This window comes from Bemisia tabaci, unplaced genomic scaffold, assembly GCF_918797505.1.
Source record: "Bemisia tabaci unplaced genomic scaffold, PGI_BMITA_v3".
Lineage (NCBI taxonomy): Eukaryota > Metazoa > Arthropoda > Insecta > Hemiptera > Aleyrodidae > Bemisia > Bemisia tabaci.
The window spans coordinates 95,295-122,139 of record NW_027311754.1 but is presented as its reverse complement, the minus strand read 5'-3'; the positions used below and the strand labels follow the sequence as shown (position 1 = coordinate 122,139).

General features: G+C 36.6%; 3 protein-coding genes across 3 annotated transcripts; 2 read left to right on the top strand and 1 right to left on the bottom strand.

Moving 5' to 3' along the window:
- Positions 1-1,519: 1,519 nt before the first annotated feature.
- Positions 1,520-6,035, bottom strand: LOC109031836 (signal recognition particle 14 kDa protein). Its single transcript, XM_019043617.2, has 4 exons — positions 5,807-6,035; positions 4,831-4,903; positions 4,105-4,217; positions 1,520-3,116 (listed from the first exon to the last, which is right to left on the bottom strand). Exons 1-4 carry the CDS (start codon positions 5,828-5,830, stop codon positions 3,006-3,008), a joined length of 321 nt encoding a protein of 106 aa, XP_018899162.1. The 5' UTR covers positions 5,831-6,035; the 3' UTR covers positions 1,520-3,005.
- Positions 6,036-6,322: 287 nt separating this feature from the next.
- LOC140225856 (U4/U6 small nuclear ribonucleoprotein Prp3-like) lies at positions 6,323-17,957 on the top strand. Its single transcript, XM_072305825.1, has 11 exons — positions 6,323-6,718; positions 7,529-7,696; positions 8,852-8,995; positions 10,037-10,225; positions 11,284-11,444; positions 13,365-13,453; positions 13,815-13,957; positions 14,434-14,648; positions 15,654-15,800; positions 15,999-16,089; positions 16,837-17,957. Exons 1-11 carry the CDS (start codon positions 6,644-6,646, stop codon positions 16,978-16,980), a joined length of 1,566 nt encoding a protein of 521 aa, XP_072161926.1. The 5' UTR covers positions 6,323-6,643; the 3' UTR covers positions 16,981-17,957.
- A 2,150-nt stretch (positions 17,958-20,107) lies between these two features.
- On the top strand, positions 20,108-26,225 carry LOC109041712 (uncharacterized). The gene is made up of 4 exons (XM_072305821.1): positions 20,108-20,598; positions 22,435-22,620; positions 24,151-24,330; positions 25,863-26,225. Exons 2-4 carry the CDS (start codon positions 22,575-22,577, stop codon positions 26,222-26,224), a joined length of 588 nt encoding a protein of 195 aa, XP_072161922.1. The 5' UTR covers positions 20,108-20,598; positions 22,435-22,574; the 3' UTR covers position 26,225.
- The last annotated feature ends 620 nt before the right edge of the window (positions 26,226-26,845 follow it).

Genomic DNA, 26,845 nt, shown 5'->3' with positions numbered 1-26,845 from the left:
CTGCCCTCCCTGGCAACCAAAAAAACCAACCCCCGGGAGCTGCCCCCCAGACATCCGAGCAGCCGACCCCAAAGGCCCCCCCCTGGCATCACAGAAACACAACCCCCAGGGGCTGCCCTCCCTGGCAACCAAAAAAACCAACCCCCGGGAGCTGCCCCCCAGACATCCGAGCAGCCCGACCCCAAAGGCCCCCCCCCCCTGGCATCACAGAAACACAACCCCCAGGGGCTGCCCTCCCTGGCAACCAAAAAAACCAACCCCCGGGAGCTGCCCCCCAGACATCCGAGCAGCCCGACCCCAAAGGCCCCCCCCCACCTGCCACCCGCCTGCCTGGCCCCCCCATCTTAGTATCAAATTTTCCTAGATTAAATCTAGTAGAGAGAGAAATTTTTGCGAGATGCCTGGTATGCAAAAAAGTACGACAAAGAAGGAGATAAGCGACGAAGTCGTGCGCATGGCAGCGTTAATTATCAAAGAGGAACTCATTTTAAAAACACACCATTCTGACTAGTACTACCTTGATTCCTGATATATGATGTAAGGAATTGAAGAAAAACTTCCGAAGTCTCCGAAACTCCTCAGAATTTTCCCGTAGGATTGATTTTTTTTCTTTATATATGCGAAAAACCAGTCACCGCGGCGTGTTTTGGCCCCCCAGCCTGTCTGTTTTCGCGATGGTGGCCTTAGCGGACAGCCGATTCCGGTAAACTTTTGATATGTTGTTTTAGTGGCCTATTACAACATGTTTCCGCAAAGAAACCTTCTGTGTATTGATTTTCCTAGAATAATGCTAGATTGACTGGACTAATACGCTTTGTTGTGAACTACGAGAAACTGTTTCCACCAGTCGAAAACACCTCCAATTTCGTCTGATACTTATCGCCCACACCGAAGGTAAAGTATCGGTATAAAAAATTATGGTGCATCTTAATTCTGATTCGAAGCATCTTTCAGTTGCTCATCGAACATTCATGAAGTGTCGCCTGGCATTTAGTCGGAAAATCCCTGATGAAAACTGCATTATTTGCAAATGTTTTTGCAGATGTTTTGTATCTTGGTGGTGATGCAATGCGAGCTGCAACTGTCGGAGTACTCCCTTTACTTTCAGGTGCTTATAATACACAATTTTTATACATCTGATCTTGATAATTCAAACATTTTTCAGCAGATCCTTATCTTGTGTTATTATTACTTGCACCAGTTAAGCAGTTTTTATAATTTATGTTCTTAAAGAAGAAAAATATTCATTAATTATAAATTATTTAGACTTAATTTTTTTTCATTTTTCATACTTTCAGCTTCATTGTGATGACAATTTCTGTTTGATTCTTAAACTGTTAATTATTTCCTTGTCTTTCCATATTTTCTGGGCTGTAAGAAATGATGCATTTCAGCTCTTGAGTAATAAAATATGCCTATCTTTTTTCTACTTTCTGAGCTAAAAGTGCTTGTTGCCTATCCTCCTTCAATTCATGATTTAGCATTTGGGAGGACAACAGAAACATTCTAACTACACAGGTCTGCAAAATTTATTTATTGAAAATGTTGAAGAATTCATGGGTAGTTTCAATGTAATTTTCAGTGCTTAGTCCGAAAGTGACATTAGTCTTGCCTAACGAGCCACTAATTTTGCAGAAAATCAAGATTTTCCTCAATAATCAGGATTTTTCTGGTAATTAGTGGCCGATGGAGAAAAGGCTGGGTCATTTTTGGATTTAGCAGTCAAAAATACACAGGAAAAGTGGAATTGCATCCCTAAACTTTCCTTACTATACCTGATATCAGGGTTTTTTTTGGTCAAATGGCATAATATGACCATACATACATACCCCTACTAATTCTACTTAAAAATAATCTATTTGATTTGCATCTTAAGTGGCGAGAAAGTTATCTTACTCAGGTTTCTATTGAGGCTTCGTTTACTCACTTACTTAGATTGAGAAAATATAAACTTCTCCAAAGAAACAGAAATACATTCTAGAGATCTGTAAACAACATAGGAATATAACTAGTGTCCAATTTGAGAGAGTGATCAAAAGAGTGAGATTTTTCTTTGATCATGAGCTTCCTTTGTGTTTATTCAATAAATTTCAGATGACAAAAGTACTTAGGTGCAAAACATAAAAAGTAATTATCTCGAAAAAGAAAAGAAGAGTCAGCAGTAGGTATAATGAAAATGAAGTTAACGCCTGACAAGATTCACTTTGTTCCAGGAAGAGTGAAAATACGTCCAGGATATGTATTCAAACATAAGGCAGCAATTACAGATTTCAAGTCCCCTCAAATACCAATGGGAATGGGTAAAAAAAATAAGAGAAATGTGAGTGTCTGCAATCTGGCTGTTTGTCTGGAGCTGTTACCTGAATAATAAACGGTCATCAAAACCCATACTTGTGTCAGATGATTGCATCTGAAATGCCAACTGCTTTCATGTTCAGTCTGATCATGATAATTTTTGAAGGCCAGATAGGAATGCGTACATTTGGACACATGTGAAAAGAACCTCTTTATTGCTGACTAATTTCCTCTCCGACTAACCAAAAAGCCTTGCAACTTCTTACAAATTTCTTCTTAGCTGTAGAGAATACTTTTACATAATTTTAAAGCACAATATTGCTTAGTTTTTTGTTGAAAAATTAAACAAGAGGAAATAAGCTGACTTCAAATAAGATTAGACTGATTAAGGCTAACATTATTCATTTAAGGCAAGAGATATCTGGTTGCAACTCAGTGAGTTCAAGTTCTTATCTTTCGTACGTCAAGAATATACTAAGGTTTTCTTTTTCACAATTCCCTGATAATATCACAACATTCCTTTACTTGCATTGTAAATTGAATTGCCGGTTGTAATGATAATGCTCTCTGAACATGAAAAACAGATTTTAAACTTGGAAGAAAACTGTAATCGTTTTCATAACACTGGCCTAGATCTCTTAATGTAAAAAACAAGTTGGAAAATAACATAAGTATATAACAAAATAAAAAGGGAGAGGAAATTCACCATCTCAAGTTGCTTTCGATTTGGATTTTTTGGATCGTTTCTGAAGTCCATCAAAACTTGTTTTAAGTAGACTGCAATATGCTAGTTGGAATTTATTGACATCTTTAGAATGGACCTGAAACAGAGAAGACAAAGAAAATAAGATCGATTTACTCTTTCACCTTCTTTCACACAAATATTTTTCAATGTATGTGCATGCTTCTGATGTGTGTTACTGTCGAACCTCACCCTCGGAACCGCTCCTCATTGACCGAGACAGACACATCATCATTCAAGCTTAATTGTGACCATGCAGGCCTGATTTAGCATCAAGGAAAATAGCTGTGTCTGAGGGCAAAATAAAAATTCAGTATCTTTCTAGAATTACTCCAATTTTCTCAGTCTACATATTGTGGACGGAAGTTTGGTTGAGTATCAATGTATCAGACAGCAAAAAATGAGCAGTAAAAGCATTCAATTTAACATCCGACCTTTGATCATGAAATGAGCAATCAAATCTAGAGCGATGAACAAAAGCTTAAATATATCAAAATCTGGACGTGACTTTAATGCTTCCTACTATGATTGACAAAACTCCACTGCGTTAATCCTTATGAAATAATACTGCTTGGGAGAATGCAATTGTATCATGAGAGGCAAGGGTGCAAAAACTTTCACACCACAGTCCCATAAGATGGCGGGACCCATGTGAGGATGAGAAAAATGGAGGAACCCTGTGAAAGAGGGCAGGGTTTTTTTTTTTTTTTTGCAAGGTGGGGAACGTTTCATTCAAGAGCGCTGTTTTGAGGAAATAAAACTGTTTACCGCGTTACTTTATATGTCGGGCAAAATTCTGCAAGAACTGGAAAAGGGGGGGGGGCGCCTAAATTTGTTTTTTTTTTTGGAGGGGGAGGGACCTTTGAAAGTTTTTGTACCCCTGATGAGAGGATCATGGGTGGCCGAAGCCACCTCTGGACAAAGTCTAAACACAGCAATCATAGAAGCGGTCTGAAAAAGAAAGGTAGCAGCCAATAAAACATACACCTGCACTGGCATAACAGCACAAGTTTATGAAAAATGAGCTGTGAACAGTGTATGTGCATTCAATATACATATGTACTTACAACAGTGCTAAGTTTTTTAGATTTGTGAACTGCGCGAATTAAACATAAGTGTTCAGAGGGTTCAGGGAGTTCTTTGTCAGGATTTTTCGGTCTAGGTTTTGTTCTACCATCATCTGAAACAAAAAATTCACTTACTATAGGGACATGAGAATTACCTAAATTTGGCAAAGAACAAGAACAGCAGCAGTGGAAACAGCTAAGCAGGCCAATTCATCAACTATTCTCACAAAAGCCGTTTTAAGGATACTTCTTCTTTGAATATGAGGTTAGATTTTCAACAAAATTGAATATCATTTTCTCAGCTAAAATTCAATGAAGTGAGGTCAGTAAAATACATGGATTGCATTTTGCAAAAAGGAACCGAGAGCATTCCAATGTCGCTAAGATTGTGCATTTTTTTTACCTTGCAATTATAAACTGATCATCTATACAAGTTTTAGCTTTATTTCCAATAAACAATAAATCCAAGACAAAAATTATTTTTGTAAATATAATTATTCGCATGGTATCAGTAATGCTAATGCGTAGAATTGTAAGTTGCACAATCTAGCAACATTGGAATACTCTTGGTTCCTTTTTGCAAAATGCTATTCACATGTCTTCTAATTTTATTTATTACTATAAAAACATATATTACTGACTGTCATACTGGATCGATATCATTGCGTATTAATTAATGAGTTTAAGAGATATACTTTTGAAAGAAAAGAGAGGAGGAAAACTTACATCGTTTCATTGTTAGCTGTACTGTTCCTTTCTGGCGCGATTTGGCAAACATCTCTTTCAGGTGGGTTAAAAACTGGAAGACAAAAAAATAAATCAAATATCAATGCTAGTAGAATAACAACCATCAAAATAAAAATGTGGGAATCAGATGCACAATCTAGTAAACAAAACATAATATATTGTCAATCAGACGGGCATCATAAAGGCTCTTTTTTAACCATGGAATGCGGTAGATCATGGTCTTCATGTTACGAAGTGGTTCGACTGAGATTAGGATCGCACGTGACTACTCGCAACCCACCTTGTGAGAAGCGTCCTGAAGCATTCTTAGCGGTCCAACTGGACACAGGGAATGAGCTGGACTGCGCAAGAAGACTGTATAAAACAGTGAGGCATTTCATCACGTTCCTTTGCAGTTTGGTTAAAAAAAACCTTATTCCATCAATTCAATTTAGAGTTTACGCAACTCAAGTTAAAGCAGTTTCAGAGTGTGACAGAAGATCAGCTATCTTCAATTGATCACAAATAGTAAATTCATGAGTCAAGGTGGTGCATTTTCTATCACTCTCTTAAAGTGTGTAAACTTGTTTGGCGTGAACTCTACCTGCCTCCATTCATCATCAGAAGCATATAGGTCTGTAAAATGCACAATGAAGTGCGTAGCTAAGCCAGTTCAATTCCGAGTTAGTTACTAATTTTATTCGCTCGCAAGTTTGAGGGAAAAGGTGAAAATATTACCCTGTAATTTCAGGTTCTTAAGTCATACGTCTGAGTGATTCCCATCTGCTATGGATGTGGTGTTGCAGATACTGCATAACCTCAAAACAGAGGACCCACTCGGCAGGACAGCTTATTTTTCCTTCAATACAGAATTCATTGCTGAACAGTTATAGTCACTTTCTAACGTGTGCTGATAGAAATTTTCACTGAAAAGTGAGAATGTGGCAAGGGAAAATTGCGAGCATAAGTAACTTACCACGTCATTCTCCAAAAGGACCATGCCGAAGGCGAGATGAGTAAACGGAATTCTTCGATATTTACGAAAGGGATGGTTATTTCAGGATGTCAGACGTTCAATAATGCTTTGCGAGTAGTCACTGAAGAAAAATTACTAAGGCCATATGAATATACTTGAAAGGATTCATCAAATCGAAGCTTCAAACTTAGAAAGTTTACGACTGAATCAACTGAATGACGGACGTAAACAAAAGTTCGATAATCGGCAAAAACACAGTTGCCGATATAGGCGGAGAATCATAAGAAATTGTGTGTTTTTCCTGTAGTGCAGTGGCCGTTTGTCTATTTTGACTGAGGTAAATTTTCCTTGGTATTTTCTTTCACTTCGTTGCTTCGATAAATGGATAAATATACTCAATACAATAAAATACAGGATCAAAGATTACCAGATGAAATTCATTTTGAAACGGCAACATTGAGCTATACAGCAGCGCTCGCGTAAACACTGTGGACAAAACGAAAATCACAAAATCGTATTCGTACGTCCTAACCTCACTTTTTGCACTTATTCACTTTTTGCAGTTTCCGCATGTAATTTTTTCAAATACAATGGTTTGAAATGTAATTATTCAGTGGCAGTGGTTTGTTCCCTTTCTTTTCACTGGCTTGAATGAGTGTGTGACTTTTAGATTTAAAACTTTTCCTATGGTGATCTTTTAAGTATCTGTATTACTCCGTGTGTTAGTCCTGATAATAAGTATCGTCAGGGCTTAGGATCTCATTTTTTTATGCTTTTGAAGGGAGACATGCCAAATATCTAAGTTCTTTCTTCATTGTAATTCAAATTTAATTGATAATGAAAAGTGTTAAGAAGCAAGTCATGGGGAGCACTCCAGGAGATCCGAATGCATCAAAAATCGGCGAGCTACAGGTACGTTGAATCCATTTACCCTCTGTTGCAAAGCCAAATTCTCATGTTAATTCTCACCCTCTAATTCTACTTAGCCCTAGATCAAACTTCAAATTTTGATTTGACGGAGACATATCTAAGGCATTGTAAGAGGAGCTCTAGGTAGATGAGAGTGCATCGAGAATAAATTCAAGGTTTCTTCTTTTTATCTGTCCAATTGTCAGTCTGAGGAGGGTGTTTGTAAGTTATTTCATTCAGAATGGGTCTGTTGCACTCAAAAGATACAGGCAACTGAGCACCAATATAACTTTAAACACATTCTAGAGCGGAAGCATCATATGTTGAGATAAATGTCAATCCCTGATCACCTCAGAATTAGCACCACGCAACAGGTTAATACATGCAATCAGATGGCACCTTGGATGAGTGGTGACCTAAACAATACTTGACTTTGGTCTCAACATACGATGCTTCCGCTCTAAAATGTAAACTAAGTGCATCTCTGGACTTCAGACAGAAGAGCTTAACCATTGATATATTCAATTATCTAAACTCCTAAATCAGCTGGAGTCTGAATCCATACGCCACCAGTAGGTTGATTGATGAATCGTTTATCGAATGATCCTGATCGATATAAATCCTTATCTTAGCAATGCTTCTTATTGATCATAGTCGCTCAATACTGATTCAAAAATTGAGCCGCAGGAGTCGAAGCAGCATTTTAGTGGAATCTGCTCTTTGCTACTCTAGGTGTGAATGACTCACAATTTTCAAACCAACTCCTTATTTCATAAGTAGGAATGACAACTTGTTTTTATTTCTTTTTTTTAGATTAAAGATATGATGAAAGATGCACAGAGGATGATCGCTGAACGGAAACGAGCTTTAGAGTCCTTGAAAGGTAAATCAGCGCCTGTTGCTGCGGCGCCACCAGTACCTAAACCACCTGTCGGAATTCCAGCAACTGATGAAAAAGCTAAAAGAATTGCAGAATTGCAAGTGAGTTTCATACATCTTATCTTTTAAGTTTCTTTTCGTTTTCCTCTTCTTTTTATATTTGTTTTCTTTCTAGGTATTACGTATTTAAGCAGGCAAAGTTTCGAAATGTCAAGTCATCCAACCGATTGGATATGAACCAATTCAATAAGACCATATTGAATATGTCGTTTTCCTACATTTTTATACGTAGTTGTAACTCCTAATCGGTGTTTAGCAAAAGGGAATCAAGTGATACGAACTTGAAACTGAGAAAAATGCTCTTGAAGTTTCCTTTTCCATCATCAGTAAGGCTATTATAAAAAACAAATTTCAAGCCCAATTCCTACACACTAAATGGTTGTAGACTTGAAATATTTGTCAAGAGCAAGCAGTCTTCTATACAAGCTCAAAATTATCCCAAACTCTACTTTTTCAAAAAACATCCTCTGGTTTCCATTTGCTAAATGTGCTGACTCACAGAAAATAGTAGGTATTTAAAACATTGACATCGGAAAGTTAATGCTTTACTTTCATGCATCTGATTTTTCATGATGGTTAAAATATTTGAAGACTTTTGGTTCTGTTTCATTTTGTTCCTTGGGGGTTGATAATTGGATTGAGTAATTTTAGTTGTTCTTGCATGCATCAAAATGAAAAAAAAAAGTGCATGAAAGCAGTAAGTAAGGGGGTTTATTCTTTCAATCCGCAAATTACTGCCAGTAATTTTGAATGAAAGATCTAGAAGTTAACTCTCAAAAGGAGAGCACCGGCCATAGATAAAGAAATTAATAGAACACCCCTCTCAAATGGAATGTTTCGAAATGTCTATAATCGTGCAAAAGAGGAAATTATGCCTCGAAATCTGCTGTATCACAAATTGAGCTTTGTTTATTTCGTTGGTTCTCTATGAATGTGTAAAATTTGCTCAATGGTTGTTCTTTAAAGTAAATTGAATAGTTAGAAATGCTTGCGACACTATCTTTGAAAAGTTTAGTAAATATTATCGCTTACTTGTCAAGTAAAATATCTGATGAAACTTTCATTCAATGAAGCAAACTCACTCTAATATCATCTCAGTTATACTTGTAATTTCTTTATCTCAATTCCAGGATTGGTCGCTCATCGTGAAAGAAGAAAACTTACCTACTCAGTTGTTTTTGTTTTTTGTTTTTATAGGCTCAGATTCAGTCAAAGATCTCTAGTGGTGTCTTACCAGTTAAACAAGACAAACCAACTCCATTGATTCTTGACAATGAAGGCCGTACCGTGGATTCGTCTGGAAAAGAAATTCAGCTTTCACAAGTCACCCCAACTTTAAAGGTACTTAGAAATGCTCATACTCCTTAAATGAAATTGGTGGCACTTCGTTAAGTTTACGGGTTTTTTTAAAGTAAAGAAATGTTTAAAGTCTGGAGAATTGGCAAATGCCCTTGAATCTATCCAATAAATGAGGAAAAAGAAAACATTTTTCGGTAATAAGAGTTAAAATCAATGAAACCTGCATGCTCATAATATTTTTGGTTTTGAACTGAGTTGTGGAGCATGGTGGAAGCTGCTAAAATGCTTCTTTTTAAGAGAGACTGTGTACAACTTGCACATCAATGACATTTGGATTGCATTTTGCAAAAAGGAACCTCTAGCATTGCAATGATGCTAAGATTGTGCAACTTCATGTTTTGCAATAAAGTTACGGAAATCGTGAAAAACTATGAAATTTAGATGGTAATTTTTGTCTTAAATTTACAGTTTTTAGCGAGTAAAATAGAAACTATTAATGGATAATCGGGGTTTTCCTCCAAGACAAAAGAAGTTGCACAATCTTAGCAACAGTGCAATGCTAGTGGTTCCTTTTTGCAAAATGCAATCCATTTATAAGTATGGGAAGATGATTTAAAATTTTTACACATATTTTCCCAAGTGCCAATTTTCCCTAAAAAGTTCTTAAATTTACTTGATTTTAAGAAAATCCATATGTCAGCGTAAATTTTTCAAAAGTTTTGTCAATTTAAAATTTGTCAAGTAAATCTTATCCCTCAATTTTGCTACAAACTAGCAGAGAATATCATTGAAAAGGGAAGAAAAATACATGCATTTTAACATTATAATAATGATCTGTTTGCTGTTAAAAACAGAAATTTAAAGCAAAAATCCTCCTATATTACAAACAGGAACATATTTTATATTAAGTCTGTTGTGAATAAACTTCAATGTTTTGTTTTAAGTTCACATAGACTAGGAAACATAGATTTTTTTCTCATTCCCTTTTCCTTTTCCCCCCTTTTTTCTCAGTGTATTTTTCTTTTCTTTTTCTTCTTTTTTTGCATCTTTGGCTCAATCAGTATGATTATTTTGTCTTTATAGGCTAATATCCATGCAAAGAGGAGAGAAGAATTTCGTCAGCAGCTAGCTGAAAAACCGGGTGAAGAAACAAGCGAAACCACATTTTACGATCCACGAATCTCAACCCGTCCCAGTGTACGAGGCAAAAGGTCTTTTAAGTTCCATGAGCCAGGGAAATTTCGACAGTTGGCAGAACGGATGCGAATGAAAGTAAGGATCTTGGATTTTTTCAATTCCAAACAATGCAATCAACAGTGTTTTGTATGGTGTCTCATGAAAAAAAACTTTTATTGATTTTAATGTTCGTTTTTTGCCCGAATTTTTTAATGACTTTTTACTCTATATTTATTTATGTACGAGAAACTAAATTATTGCAAGAAGCTAAGAAATGCAGAAGTAAAATTTCTCACAAGTCTATAAGAAATTGTATTCCTTTTGTACCAGCGAGGAATGTGATACGTTAAGTGGATGTACAAAAAAGTTGTTTTCTGAGTGTCAAGTATTTTGCATCAAATAAACGAATCAACTGGGTAGGGAAAGTGTACAAAATGTAACAGGAATATTCCCCATATCATGTTGATTTCCCTTCTATTTTGTAGTAAGCCAAAAAGATTGGATGAAACCCATCCTAGGTACTACGTATAGGTAAATATTTACCAATCACCCATCCTTGGGTGAATCCCAAGTCCTTGGTGAAATCATATCGTCCAATACAACTTCATTGATTTCTTTATATATAATTCTTTATCAGCAGTGCATTTGAAAGAAAATTTAATCACATCAAGATTTTTCTCGGTGGGGGGGGGGGGGGTGGGGATGAGGCTAAAAATCACTTTTAATAAAGAGAGATTTTGGGAGCGGTCAAATATGTTTAACCTCTGTAAGTTTCTTTGTTGTTTTTGGGTCTAGCTAAATTAGCAGTTTTTTATTGCAAAATCTACATTGAAACATTTCGGACACTTTTTTTAACTACAAAATTGTTAAATCAGCAATTTTATTTTTTTCTGTGTAACACCCAAAAGTACCCAATGCTTAGAAATCAACAATATGAACCATGTGACCATTGCGGCACCTTTCAAGAAATGAGACCAAATAACCTTGTTTCTATGAGCTTTGCAATGACAGCATGCAATTTCTTTTCCTCAGCCTCTCTATTTTTTGTTATCATTGTTTTTTCTTATTTATTTACTTGCCTACCATCTCTCTATTCTCTTTTAATTATTTAAGTAAATTCTTCTTTGAACTAAGTTTTTTTCTGTTTTTCCCAGGCCCAGTTGGAAAAATTACAAAATGAAATTTCTCAAATAGCTCGTAAAACTGGCATATCCTCAGTAACGAAATTAGCCCAGATGGCACCTAAAATTGAAAATGAAATAGAAGAAATTCCCAGAGTTGAATGGTGGGATGCTGTCATACTTGAAGGGGAAGAGTAAGTAAAAAAATTTCTTTCTTTGTATTAATGATTGTTTGAGGTAAACTCAGTAGAGTGTGTTTAACGGTTGCTCAAAACTAGCTGTCTAGAGCTGCTTCTTCAATTCCGTGGACAATGATAAGTCGAACGCTCTGCGCTCGATTTACAAGTTCCTTTACTAGTCACCTAGAGGAAACTGAGTCTTAGTATTATTCAGTAGTAAAAAAAGGAAATCAAGTGAATAAGAGACAGAAAATTGGGACCCAGAGTTTGATTTAAAAAACCTTCCATAACCAAAAATTGATTCTAAAATTATTGATTTCAAATTTACATTTGATCGCAATGGGTCAAGATCACAAGTTAATCAGAACCTGGAAAAGTTTTTTGTAAAAAAGTATAAATACGATTGAATAATCGTATTATGTCACTATACTCTGAAAAGGACAGTAGCGCCAATTAAAGTTACAACGTCTTACAGTCTGTACGTGGGGAGGGAGAATAGTGCAAGAAAATAAAGTGAAAAAATAATTCAGCTAATGAAGACCCGGGAGGAGTCGAAACAGTAAAATCAAGTTAGAGTGTGACAGATAAACTGGAGGAGCAAAGTACAGGATGTCATGTGTTTCCGCGCACAGGATAATTAATGGTGATTGGTTAATCACTGGGCATAAAAATGTATCAGACATTCTTAAGAGGAACCGTTTATTCTTCATTTTTTACCTGCCTGAATCAATTTTTACCCTGTGTACTCATATTTGGGGCCTTTAAACGATCTCAGCATCTTTCATACTAAGTTGACAAGGAATCAATCCAATGGATTTTTCATGGAGTTTTTATTGAGTGCCATAGAGCCTTCTTTTTGTTTCTTGTACATATCTAATAATATTTTAGAAAAGTAATAATATTCCGATATGAAAAAAGTCAAGATTTAAAGTTTCAATCTTTTTTGCCTATTTATGCAATGCAAGAAGGTGATAAATTAGTGCTAAGTCCACACTACTTTGAAGGGGAAAAGGCAAGAAAAGTTCAAAAATATCAATTAGAGTCAAAATTTTGAGCTCTACTGAGTACCAGCACAAGACTGAGGAGGGCGAGTGTTCAGCTCAATAGCAGCTTATAGTATTCCCATGCATCTGCCTGAACTGAAAAATGTCCCCCCTCAGTCTTGTGCTGGCACTCAATAAAGCTCAACATTTTTACCCCAATGGACCACTAGATAAGGTACGAATTTCAGCATTCTGATACATGTTTCTTAACCAAAATTTTACGTAAAACACAATGTACACAACGAAAATTACCGAAATTAACTCCTTACGAAGATATTTAATGATTCTTAATGCAAGAATTCAGACCACCCGCTCATGAAAACTCAATGCTTTACGTGATTCACATCGCGCGCTAAACGTTATCATGACAGTCTCTGCGATATAAAAATCTGGCAACCTCAATCTTGACGCTTTGGCTCAGTTGTAGCAAATTGCTAATAGTTTGAACAACACATGATGGGAAATGAACATCGCTCGATTGAGAAGCTTGCTGAAACCGTTGTAGTGGGCGATTTGACTCACGTAGAGTTTTGAGTTTCTTGTGAGCAGGCAGTTCAAAGTCCTCGTAACCAATGTGAAATAAAAACGTTAATATCTTCGTTAGGAGTTGGTTTCCGTAATTTTCGTTGTGTGAATGAATCGTTTTCTACGTGAAATTCTGGTTAAGAAACATGTATCAGATCGCTTAAATTCGTACCTTGTCTAGTGGTCCATTGAAACTTTTGAACCTTTTTGGCCTTGTTTTCCCTCCAAAATAGTTTGGACCGAGCACTATTCTACCGCCCTGGTACATACAGTTCTGGCCCGGTTTCTTTGTGTTTTTTTTCTTCTTGTTTATGCAATGCACTCATTGTCCTTTCACAAGTTTTATTGAATATTGTTTTATTTACAGGTACAGCAATAATCTTAATGGGTCTGTCAATATCAAGCAGAATGCTATCACCCATCTAGTGGAACATCCAACCCAAATGAAACCACCAAGTGAGTTTTTTTTTCATTCGTAAGACTAATCTAAGTGGTTGATATTTTTTCATTGTTTCTTAACGAAACTGATGTTAATTCTTATCAAGTCTGTCGGTAAAAATACTCCAACTGTCTAATCTGAAGAAAACTGACCTTATCAAACTCCTACCACAGCTCAACTCTCCATCAGCTTGATTTTAGAATCCTTTTTAATAAAATTTTGTTATTAGAGGACAATGTATGTAATGTCTGTTAAGTGTGAAAGTTTTTTTTTTTTTCAAAGTTTATTTGTTTTAAATATTTCCTCAACTTTATCATTTGGATATTTTGACGGCGCTTCTTTATTGCATGTTTGATAAACGTCTTTTCATTTTTTCAGCTAGCTCTTTGAAACCAGACTACATGCCTGTGTTCCTGACGAAAAAGGAGCGGAAGAAATTAAGGCGGCAAAATCGAAGGGAAGCGTGGAAAGAAGAACAAGAGAAAATTAGATTAGGATTAGAACCTCCTCCCGAACCAAAGGTTTGTCTCACCTGTTTACTTTTTCTTTCCTTGCATACTGCCTGTTCGCAACATTTATGGAAGAGAATCTTGTATGTACTCTTCTGCTAGCCCCAGCCCAGAAATAAAAGAAAGTTTTGGGTGTGCCAAGAATACTGAGAATGCAAGATCATGAGATCCTAAACTGAACGTCCTATTGTGGGTATATTTATCTTGGGAAACTGAAAAAGGAAAGGAAACTGAGTTTTATTTTATTTTTCGCACAGTATGGAGATTGACTAAAATGATCTTTTAAAGTTTTATTATTTTCTATAATACTTTTGTCAGGGGCAAGATCGCAGTGTTTTATGTAGGTTTTATTTTGGGAGGCTTTGGTGCTTCCACTCATATTTCTATTTATAGCTGTGGGGATTCATAGATGATCAGTTAATGGCCTCAGCACAATTCTCTAGAATTTTTGCTCATTAATATAATTTTTTCATTATTTCTTGTTTTAGCTTCGTATTTCAAACTTGATGAGGGTTCTTGGGACAGAAGCTGTTCAAGATCCAACAAAAATAGAAGCTCATGTCAGAGCCCAGATGGCTAAAAGACAGAAAGCTCATGAAGACTCGAATGCTGCCAGACAATTATCAACTGAACAACGGAAGGAGAAAAAACTAAGAAAAATTCAAGAAGATACAACGTTAGGAGTCCATGTAGCAATTTACAGGTTAGTCTTCTCCCTTTTTTTAAGGTACCTATCGTAATATTGTAATGAAGTATCTAACATTCTGCTTTACAACCATTTTGAAGAAATGCACTCGCAAAGAATCTTTCGTAGAGTATTAGAAAATTCTGCGATGGCTAAATGTTATTATTTAATATGATGTCCGTTATTGTCTAAACATCATGAGCTTTTAAAATCAAATTTGTTATTTGTAAGTATTAATGTTGAGTAAAGCAGGCCTAAAAAAACATTTTTTGGCATTCTAAGATACATTTTCTTTTGGAGATGTAGAAACATTGCTATGCGTCTGTGGACGCTGCTTTGCACGCCATTGCCATTTAGAGGAATTATATTCTTCTTGTCCATCTTATCTTCCTGACTTGCAGGGTAACAAAACCTGTCCTCAATCGCCAATCATAAGTTGCAATATCCCTACCTGATAATGAAAGTCAAAATGCTGGAAAGTTCACCTTTCAGCCCTGTTTTTCTCTTAATTGGCTCTTAAAAAGTTCAACTTTAAATGCTCATTGTGCTCAAGAAGTTGTAAAGGACAGCATATTAAATACAAGCAGAATTTAGCGAGCATCTAATTCTTTAGTTTTCAGTGCTGAGTTCTGTTATCTAATTGGCATGTCGAAGGTAACTGCATATTGAAAAATTTTACTAAGCATAATGTAAGAAGATTAAAGCTTAAATCCTCACTCATCTCTTGGCGTATTTACCTTGAGATGGAAGATTTCCTTTTTTTTTTTTTTTTTTTTTTTTTTTTTGTGTGTACAGCTTGGACAGATTTTCTCAAAACTCTGTTTTACCTGACTTTCAACTGAAAGATGCTTCTTTGTTAACCAGCATTTATATGTGCACTAGTCATTTTTCAAAATTTTACGGTGTAATTTTGTATTGTTTCTTTACCCGAGGTCTAAATGGTTTTTTATCTTGTTTCTCAGATCGTTTTCAACATTATACTTCGAAACTTCATTAATTAATTTAATTTTTTGTGTTTCTCAGGGTTGATCAGTTAAGTAGCGCATCGAAAAAGTTCAAAGTAGAAACAAATGCCAAACAATTATTCATGACTGGCTGTGTTGTCATGTTCAAAGACTGCAATGTGATAGTTGTGGAAGGAGGTCCAAAACAGCAGAAAAAATTTAAAAGGTAAAATTCTATTTCATATTTCGAGTAGCTCATTCCTCATCAAACGAGAGAGAACATAAAAAAAATCAAAGTTTAAATTACTTGAAAATCATCCGGTTTTAAGTTTCTTGTATTAGATTTACTACAAAGTTTCTATTGTGAATCCAAGTTCAATTTTTTACTGAAACTCATCTAATGGTCATGTTTTAATCTTTCTAGGTTGATGCTTCACAGGATAAAGTGGGAAGAAGATATGCTGAAAGATGAGGATGGAAAAGATGTTCCCAATAAATGTGTCCTCGTATGGGAGGTAAGATTAAATAATAGACAAAATCCCCTTTTTATCATTTTATCTCACCTGCGGGCCGATTATTGAAAACAGGCGACAAAGCTCTATCGACTCTTTGTCGTGTCGATTGGGTTAGCGGAGAGCAATTTTTGAACTTCTCGGGCCCGACAAACCAAGACTAACTGTCTCTTCAAGAGGATAAGACAAAGCGGCAGCGTTGCCGTTGTTGGTTGCGTAATTATCGAATTTTTAAATGATTTCAACCTATTAAAACACAGCAAGGCCAAGTCAGTCCGCCACTCTTACTTATCCGCTTATTGATGACGTAGATTTGGTTGTAAACATCCCGTTGACTGCTGACTTTTCACTCTTGTCTTAATGCAGGCTCAAACTCATGAAGAAATGGTGTGTAATTCTTGCCCTGATCCGTTTTCTCTCCCACTGTCATCACATATTCTTAGTTCACCAGTTACGTTACATTCTTGTTGTGATGAGGGAATTTTGACAGGTCACATATGAATATCTTGCAGAAGGCAAGGAGTGATGGATACCCCCCCACTTTGCATCCCACAATTAAATTTTTTTATGAACATTGTCCCACTTTGGTGAGCTTAGTGAAAATGGTTCGAAAATACAGTCATGAGTCAATAGTGAGTATGAATTTAAATCTTCTAATTTTCATTCCATAATGTAAATTCGTCATTTCTCACTCATGTCTGAATTTTGACTGTTTCTGGTTCTAATATTTGTATCACTGTACTTTTTCAGGGTTTGGTGAAACAAAGAAACTTTGGTGAAATGAAATTCAAAGTATGTGCCACAGAAAAACTAGCACGGGAACAATTTAGGAAACATGAAGTTGAACAGTACTGGGACTTGGCATACAGTAAAGCAGTTATGAATGACAAATAGTTGCACCGAATAAGTGAAGCCAAACTGTAATCTTTTTTCTCCATTTTGTTGTCTTACCATGGCGCCATCAGCAATGAATGGAAATTCAGTCTACTTTGAATGTTCCGTTTTGCAATAAAAAAGAACTTTGTTTACTCACGCCTTATTGAGGGTATGGTGCTTAATGGACTACGTAAAACCCAGTAGCAAGTACCATCTAGAGCAGAATACAAAACCATCCATTTTTAATGTTCTTAAGGTGGACCCATACTGGTAGTAAACAAACATTGTGTCACCGACAAATTTTGCTTAAACACTAGTTTTGATTTGATTTTATATCCAAATGTAGGTAAATAGCCGAAAAACTCATGTAAGCTGTTTGTTTCTGAAAAATCTCTTGAAAACTCCATGAAGGCAAAAATTTACTGAACATGATATTTGCCGTTCAATTTGATAGACATCTAATCAAAAGAAACAATTCAAGTTCATATTAACTCCAACTTATTTTTGAATTTTCAAAAGAAATCTTTAGGAAATAGATATCAGAAAATATATATTTATTGGCACGATTGATCTATTTTGCAGTAAACATTAAAAGAAGGACCAGTATTTCACCAAATTGTGTTGGATACCCTAATGTTTGTTCAATTTTAGAGCAGATACCTCAAACTAATGTCTTGCAAAAGCAAGAATCAATGAAGAGATTGTCCTGTGCTATGAAATTGTATAGTTAGATTCTTTTACCAAAAAATATGAAAAATCTTGAACACTCCACTATAAAAATTGGCTTTAACTATTTAATTTACTGAAATTAAATTAATTCTCTCTTATGGTGACATAAAAATTTTATACTTTTATTAACTCTCAGGTGTTAAGTGAAGTGCAGTGAGAATAATCACATTCAACATCTGTGAAAATCATTGTTATTGTGATAAAATGCGTACTTTAAAAATGAAAGGGGGGAAAAATCCAAATACATGTCTCAAAATAAGCACTAATCTGCTTTTTTTTTTTAAGAACATCCTTTTCTCCTCAAAATTATCCTTATCAAGTTAAAAAACTTAATTCAACTAGATCAAACCATGAAACAATTTTCAATTTGAACAACAAGCAGCATTGTTCCTCTGGATAAAGGCTTTGATTTGGTGATAAAACCCTGTCTATGTGGCAGAGCAGGGAAAGGTACTCGTTTCTTCTTATCATCCCTTCCTTTCCTGGAGAGAGTAAGTTGGTTTTTTTTTTTTTTTTTTTTTTTTTTTTTTTTTTAATAAGATTGGAGGAAAACTACTGAAGTGTATAACAAAGTAAGCTCTTCTTTGCCTTATAGTTTTATTAATATTGAATTAAGTAATAATATTTTTAAAAAAAGCAAGGAAAAAAAAAGCTGAAATCCTCCTGAAAATTTCAGAATGATAACAATAACTGAGGGACTTGGAGGACAAGTGGGATAAGTGCATTTTTTGCTATCTCAGAAAATATGTGTATTAAGTGTCAAAATTTCATGGAGTCTCATGGTGGAAAAAAAGTTCAAACTCACTTTCTGATGCTTGAAAATCGGATTTTAGTAGTGAATTTTTTCCAGAATAGGTTTTAAGACTAGTTGTAGTGAAATCGTTAATATCCCTGTATTTCAAGAACTGCACCTATCCCACTTGTTCTCCAAGCCCCTGAATTTATATTTCAGCAAAAAAAGTATTCAGTGAATTTTCGAACTCTGGAGTGTACTTTCCGCAATATTGAGGTAATATGCGAAATCATTCGTGTTTTACAAAATCGCGTGTTTCTCGCTATACTGAGATGAAAGGAACTGCCCCCCTCACCACAGGGAACTTTTCTGGGAAGGAATGAGCTTATTTTTCCCGCTAAAGTTCTACTTAAAAAGAATCACCCGAAAACATTGAAACTTCTTGCTCAAGGGCAAAGAAATACGAAAAACAAAAACCAGAAATTTTCAAGGATTTTCTTGTGAGCTTATGCCCCCTAAAATTACGTGTTTCTCCTGAGTGTGCCCACAAGTTAGAATCATGGCTACTTAGTTCTCATTGAATGAGAGTGAATGAAGCATTTTAATTGAAGAATCACTAAATAATGTCTTATATGTAAATATTGAGCTTGAAAAAAATCTTCAAAATCAGCCCATTTTTGGAAAGGGGGGGGGGAGGGCTTGGGATCCATGTATAAATGTGCGAGACCAAAATTTTACCCATATTCATGCTACCTCAGTAGGTAGCACAGAGGTCTAGTAGCACCAGAAATTTTGAGTGGAGCAAAGGTTTTCAAGAAAACAGTTTTTTTTTTTTTTTTTTTTTTTTTTAACACCCTACCATGCATGTCATTTATATTATATCTTACAATGCATAATATTTCTAGTGACTGTTAAATTAAAAGACACGTATCTTCATTGTAAGCTGTCAAAATTTCAGGTTTTTTTTTCTTGAATTTAAAGGGAATGATATACTAGTCAATTCCCTTCAATTTTCACAGAATTGTTTTCTCGTGAGAAGAAAAACCTAGGATTCGTTTAAGAGATACCTAACGTTTTTTGGATTTCAATCTGAAAAATAAGAAATTAAGTACATGCACGAAAGATATTGTAAAGATGGTAAAATTTCCAAATCACGTGTCCGTGTTTGCAACGTTGCAGACTTCCTGTCATACTTCATTTTTTAAATTTATTTGTTTCAATTGAAAATTATTAAAAATTAATTATTTGTCACTTACGTGACTTTTCTTCTGTATGCGTAGGAAATTCTGTGAAAATATACAGACTGATATTGATCCATAGGCGGATCTAGACACTTCAAACGATGGAGGCGAGGGTGAGGGCTTTCCTTCAGAAAAGTGTCGAAATTTTTAAGCATCTAATATGCAGTTTAAGCCTATTTCGTGATGAATAATTCTAAAATATATAAGCATCCTTACTTCTTCCATCCGTTCCTCTGTGTTTTCTTTTCTCGTTTTCCTCCTTTTTTTCGAGCGAACGGAGGGGGGGGGGGGGGGGGCATGCGCTCCCTACGCCCTCCTTTAGATCCGCCTATGTGTTGATTTGTTCTCCTTCAATGAAAGAAAATGGGAGCGGAAATTCTTAAACACAGCAAACGCGATGTTTGGTTTGGGAGTTTTACCGACGATATGTCATGTGTGTCTCATACCAAATGTTCATCCACACCAAGGGAAGGGGAAAACGTAGGTATACGGAAAGAGTTAAAAAATAATGCAGCTGCCAAAATATTTTCGTTGTTGGCGAAGGCGACGCCGAGTGGTTAAATATACAATCGAACTTGTGGCAGGTCAATAGTATTCCTTCTACAGATTATTCTAGGCTTTGCGGTAGGTACCTATTCTTAGTTTCGTTAGTTCCTCTTCTAGAATAGTTCACGTTCAATGTTACGTGCGCGCCATCAAAACAAAACAAAGCCAACGTGCACCTGAAAACTCATGTCGTGGGTTATTGCGTGAAATTCAGCGCTTCCAAAGAAAAAAAAAGTGTCATAGATAATTCTTCAGAAGTATTAGACAAATTAGAAAAGTTGGTGTTCTCATTGTGCGTTTATTCAAGCTTCTTATCAACTGATATCTACAGGACGCACTTAGCTAAACTTCCCTTCTGAGATCAAGGAAAGTCGCTCAAAAAAAAAGGTAAGTCAGACGTCTAATGCCGTAAAGTCTTACGCTACCTGCATGACAACTTCTCGGTGCCTTTTGCCTTAATTTGAATCTCTATAGAACGGGAGATTTCGTTCATGGTTTAACGAAAATCAGCGTAACTGAAAAAGGAAGAAAAACATTGCTTGTGGAGGCTTTCAGGGCCGGCTTTGGGGGGTGGCCACATGGGCCGCGGCCCATAGCGGCAAATTTAGGGGGCGGCTAATGTAATTCTTTCAAATGTAGGTATCAAGAAAAAAATCTGATTCAGAAAAAAAATTACAAACGAGAAAAGGCGAAAAAATCTCTCATTTCCTGAGAGTTAAAGTATAGTAATTTCTAATGTGTTCGTCTTTCGGTCATGCAAGAGACAGAAGTTGAGAGAGAAACCAAACACGAAATTTTGGCGCGGCGTAGAGAGCAATGATGACGAGGACTTGAGATGGATGGAAAGGAGAAGCCCTTGGCGCGCCGGTCAGCATGAAACACATATTAGCGCCTACAAGACTCCACGAATACTTCACGCATTGCGTCAAACGTAGTGCGGTCAGCAGCGGTTGGCGTGAAACTCATAGTGCCTACAAGACTGCATGCATACTTCACGCATTGCGTCAAAAATAGTTTGGTCAGCAGCGGTCGGCGCGTGAAACGCATAGCGCCTACATGACTGTAGAGATACTTCACGCATTGCGCCAAACACAGCGCGGTGGCGGAAATTAAAACCATTTAACCACATTCAGGTGTATTCTTCCATAATTTTTCCGTTCTTTTCTCATTAATGAAAGGACTTGTCCACACAGGGATAGGTTTACGGAACTTAATTTTCGCGCTAAGTTCCGTGAACTCTTGCTAGTGGTGACAGGGTTTTCACAAAAAATGTGCTCAACGTGAGTCTTATGCACCCCTCCTCATCTAGCACGTTCACTTGATGATTTGTATCAATGTTTCAAAACGAATGAGAAGGGGCGGCAAAATACAGGCGGCCCATGGGCGGCAAATAGGTAAATCCGGCCCTGGAGGCTTTAATCAAAAGTCAGGGAATTCAGAAATTTTATGTCAGGGAAAATATACGGAATGGAAAATGAAGAAATTTTGGCAATCCTGAGGGTCCCTGTTTTGGCATGAGCTAGGAAATTTTACGAAAATTCATGCACCCAGCCAAAAATTACAAGATACAACTATTTTAACTTCTGCATGGCTCAATTTGTAAACCCGCGGAATTTGAAGGGGCTCAGAAACTAACGCTTTCTTTTAAAATTTTGGTAATTGAACTTAGACCATCTTATTGGAAGTTGCTTTCTGGAGTACCCGGTCAAAAGTGGCGGAAACAGAAATGTAAGATTGGGGCTCAACGCTAAGTTTATAGGGAGTCGGCAGTCATTTTTTCTCAAAAAATGTTTCTTCCGGGTTTTTTTTCTAATCGATTTCTGCTTATACTCAGCTGTATTTTGGAATTAAAATGTTCAAGTCTGGTCATTATTGATTAAGTTATGCAAAATTTTGTGACGGACAGAGTAATGCAGCCCTCATGCGTGTTCAAAACTTAAAACAGGTCTCTCTAAAAACGATGTTTTTTGACCTTAAGATAAACTGTTCTCAGGATCTAAGAAATGGATGGATTTTCTAAAACTTTTTTTGTTCCTTCCTTTATCTTTTTCCACCTACAGACAAGAGGGTTTGTTCTCATAATTATTCAAAAGAAGAAGAAAAATGAGTTTGAAGGTCTAATTAAAAAAAAAAAAAGAAGAGGAAGAAGAGGAAAGGCCCTTTCGTGTTCAGGCCTTAAATCTTTTATCCGATACTTAGGTAATTTATTATTTTATTTTACAGAAATGTCGCGCTAGTTGTTGAACCGAGTACCCCTACTAGAACGCTCATATTTTAATGGGTCTCTAAAAGCTAATGCGCGCTCAATTGATTATTTGCGGCAATACACCTTCAACTCCAATTTCTTAATTTTAAATCCACCCATGAAGGAGGAAAGTCGTGAAGAGATTGAAAATCTTTACCAACAAGGTAAGTGAAGTACCCCTTCTTCTTTTTCACGCCTTTCGTTTGTAATGATGAATCGTCAATGGACCGTGTTCATAATCAAATTTATTGGTAACGAATTTAGAATGCAACAATAATGTGAATTTTCGTGTGTGCATCCCGGATAAAAAATCACGGTTAAGGAGATCAAAGTATAATTGCAGCTACTGATATCAATCACCGTGTTTGTCGAACGACGATATCTTTATTTATATTGGACGCAGAAACGCACCTATCGCATTTGGATTCCTGTATGTTATTTTTTCGTACTCCATAAGTTCAAGTGTCGAAGCAATATAATCCTAGGACTTGCACAATTGAACCATTCATAGTAATACATCAAAGATATCAGTAGTTGTAGATATAGTAATAATGAAACACGAAAGAAATTTATTTTTTTAATTAAGACTAAAATCTGAATGAAACCGCGCAACTAGGTCATTTAGACCAATCTACGGTGATGAACAACGTGCATGATGCCTGCTATATCTAATGCAAAGATTTTAGTTTTCTCTTTTTATTCTATCTGCCTCTATGGGTTGGAAGCTTTTTAACAAATTTACCAGACTTACAGAAAATATTTATTCCCCTTGATCAACGCTTGTTGCCCAAAAAACTTTGTCAAACTCTCGAGCCCGCCTGCTCAAGACTCTTGAGCTGTAGGCGTTTAAGTTTCGCTCTGACACAGCATAAAACGCCTTCATTTTGATGTGATACAATTAGACTGACAACAGTCAATAAATAAAAAAAAGTTGCATTCGAAACATCCGCTTCCGCTACTCACTCCCACGACAAGAATGTTTCACAATTAAGTATGAAAAAACCCGTGTTCCAAGTAAAGCAGTTTGAGTTCGAGCTGCGTTTTGCAGATATAAAAAATATTTGAAGGAAATACTCCTTTGATATACAACTCAGATGCAAAGTTTTATACTCGCACAGTTGGATCACTTCTTTGAAGAGCTGCATACCGATTTCGGAGGGAGGAAGAGAAAGCTGTAAGATTTCTAAAAATTAATCAAAATTTAGTGTATTTAGAGCCATTGTAGCATCCTTCAAAATAAATGGACCAACTTTGGGTAAAAGGAACCAGGAAGATTTTGTGTCGTGGAAAGGAAACTGCAAAATTCAAATGGACGTATTTCTATCAAACGGAACTAAGCGTCATCGGGGGAGGAAGGTAGAGGGGGGCTTGGATTGGCGGCGGAACCGGGCATCGGGCTCATTCCGTCCTATACTCGCAATGCTTTTCCATGGCGCTTAGGTCCGTTTGACAGAACGCGCTATCCGGCATTCTAAATTCCTCAAAAGGAACTCAAATTGGCGCTTAGGTCCGTTTGACAGAAATACATCCAAATACAGTTTCTGTTGTTACATCAAATCAAATAAGTCAATCAAAAAAGGAAATTACCCTACAGATTTACTTTTCTAACGCTCTTGACTTCTTTTCACCCCATTTAATATTATTTTATTATTATTTTTTGTTAATATTATTTTTATGTATTTGTTTTTAAATAGGTGACTGGAAATCTGTTCTATGTCATCCATCCCTGAAAGATTCCCTGTTAATGTGGGTTGAGCCACAGTTGGAAGATTTGGTATTTTTGAGGAAAATAACCGAGGCAACGGAATCCACCAGGATTGTGAGCGTGGGTGCAGGCTGCGGTCTCTTGGAATGGCTCTTGAAAGCCGCCGTAGGTATTGTTAATGTACTTTGATTTTAAGTTGTTTTTCTTTTTTCTCTTTTTATGGGAAGATTTTTACTCATTTTGATTGCTATACGTAGTAGCGTCATCATATAACCGTGAGTGGAAAGAAGGACCCCTAGTGCTCAAGAGACTTTTCAAAAGAATGATTTGTGCTTTGGTAATCATGGCGAGGTTCATTTGCCTTCGAAACATATTTAGCCCTGTCAAAAAATATTCAAAAGAACGAACGAGTGCAAGCAACATTCATACCAGTCTCGATTAAATTCAGTTCCAGTGCTCATGAAGATTATGGTCTTAGCGAGTGAGCGAGGCATTTCACGATGATACCACTATTCGACCACTTGGGAACTCGTATTGCCTACAGTAAAAATTGAAGGCGAACTCACAGCTGGTAAAAGCTCTTCTTTGTGTACGTCTCGAGTGCGAGTGCCGTTTCACGATGATACCACGATTCGGCCAGGTGGGGACTCGTGTTGCCTACTGTAAAAATTGAAGGCAAACTGACATTAACGTCTTCCCGTTTGGTAAAAATATTTTATTTTTGTACGTCCCGAGAGGCAGTACCATTTCACGATTATACCGACCATTTTATCACGTGTGTAGCTTGTGTATGTTACCCATGCTAAAATTGAAGGCGAACTAACATGGTGTTAATGTGATTCCTTCATGTTTTACAAAAAGCCAGGGCCGGATTTACCAATAGGCTACATAGGCTGTAGCCTAGGGCGCAACATTCTGAAGGGCGCAAAATCTTTGAGAATTTTTTTTTTTTTTTTAATTTAAAGAGTCTTTTTTTACTTTTCATTTTCCAAAACCAACTTGCAAACGTAAACGTACCTCAAAACTGTTTAAAATCGTGTTTTTTCAGGGGTGAATTTGAAAATTTTCCTGACACCTCACATCCTCTTTCTGATCTGGAGGGGAGGGGCTCCTGGGACCCCCCCCCCCCCCACGAGAGCGCCTACTTTTAAGGGCACCACACTAAGTTTAGCCTAGGGCGCTAAAAATGTAAATCCGGCCCTGCAAAAAGCTATTATTTTGTACAGGGTGGCCCGAAAGTCTTAGGACGCCCCTTCACTTTTCCGACGAATTGAGTCGGAGACTTGGATTTTCGTAGTGCTCCTGCACCAAAATAAAGTACCTTGTCTGGCACACCCAAAATTTTTGAGGGCGTTCATCAGTGTACAGATCTGAAATATGATGGTCCAGGCCATTCAAGACGACCTTAAGACCTTGTGAAGACAAGAAATAAGATACCCTCTATGTTGTGGACGGTTACCAGAGGCGAGGCGTGAATAATCGATCATCGATATTTTCCCATTTGAGGCTGTGATAAAAAATCGATTGTTAAGGTGTTTGTTGCAAACACCTTGTTTATTGATCATTTTTCATAGGTTTAAAGGGCAGATCAATCGATATTTCGCGAAGTAAGCCATGTCATTTGAAATTTAAGAGAGTCGCTAATTGATTTATTGCTTGCTGTTATAAAAATCCCCGCTTTTTCTCTATTTTATGGAACAGGAGTGGAGGTGATCGGACTGGAAATAGATTCAAAATGGTGGAGATCGCCTTATTCACCGCCAAGTTTCATTCCTCTGGTGTTTCCCGAAGATGAGCGATTCTTTGACTTGGCCGAGGATGAAAACTCAGCACTGATGTTCTGTTACTTTAACAACGGACCTGCATTTAATGAGTACCTGAATAGATACAAAGGAAACTGTGTTATTATCATCGGCTCTGAGCGACACGGTGTCCACACAGACCCGAAACCGTTCGACTTACAGAATTCCAGCTCAGGTTGGAGCTTGTACTCCTCAAAGAAAATCAGCTTGTCGAATGATATAATGGTTGTGTACACTCGAAATAAATGTTCCTTACAATGAACAGTTGTTGGTATATATATTTCTCCCCATCGATAAATAATGTAAATCTGGAAACACGTATCTCGAACGCGATGTCTTAAAATGTTCTCTGTTGTTCCGATTTTTTTGTCATTTTTTCAAAGAACAAATCGACTCCTCGGAATTTAGGTACACTAAATTCTCTTTATACGAGGAAGAGAAACCGGTAGAAAACCCCTAAAAATCCTGATCCTCACTTTCCCTTCGCATGGAAAATTTGTAAACTGGAAATGATCTGCAGCACCGCTATTGAGATACGTGTTTTACGACTTGTACCAGCAATTTATTATCGACCCACTATACATCCGATTTTACACATTTTACCGATGGAACTGCAAAAACACTGGTCTCGATAGCGTCATTTTGAAATTTCTGCCCTACCTACCTTTGTTTATTTCTTTTTCTATCAACTAGGGTCGGGTTACAACGAAATTTTTTCAAAAAATAGTATTCTTGGAAACGCATAGAAAGAAATATTGCTGAGACATGAGTTTGTGTAAATTTCTGAAATTTCATGAAGTATTTTACATGAAATTTAAGCTTTTATTTTTCATAAAAAATTGCAACCCTGCTCGCAGTTTTTCCAAAGACATCAATGAACAT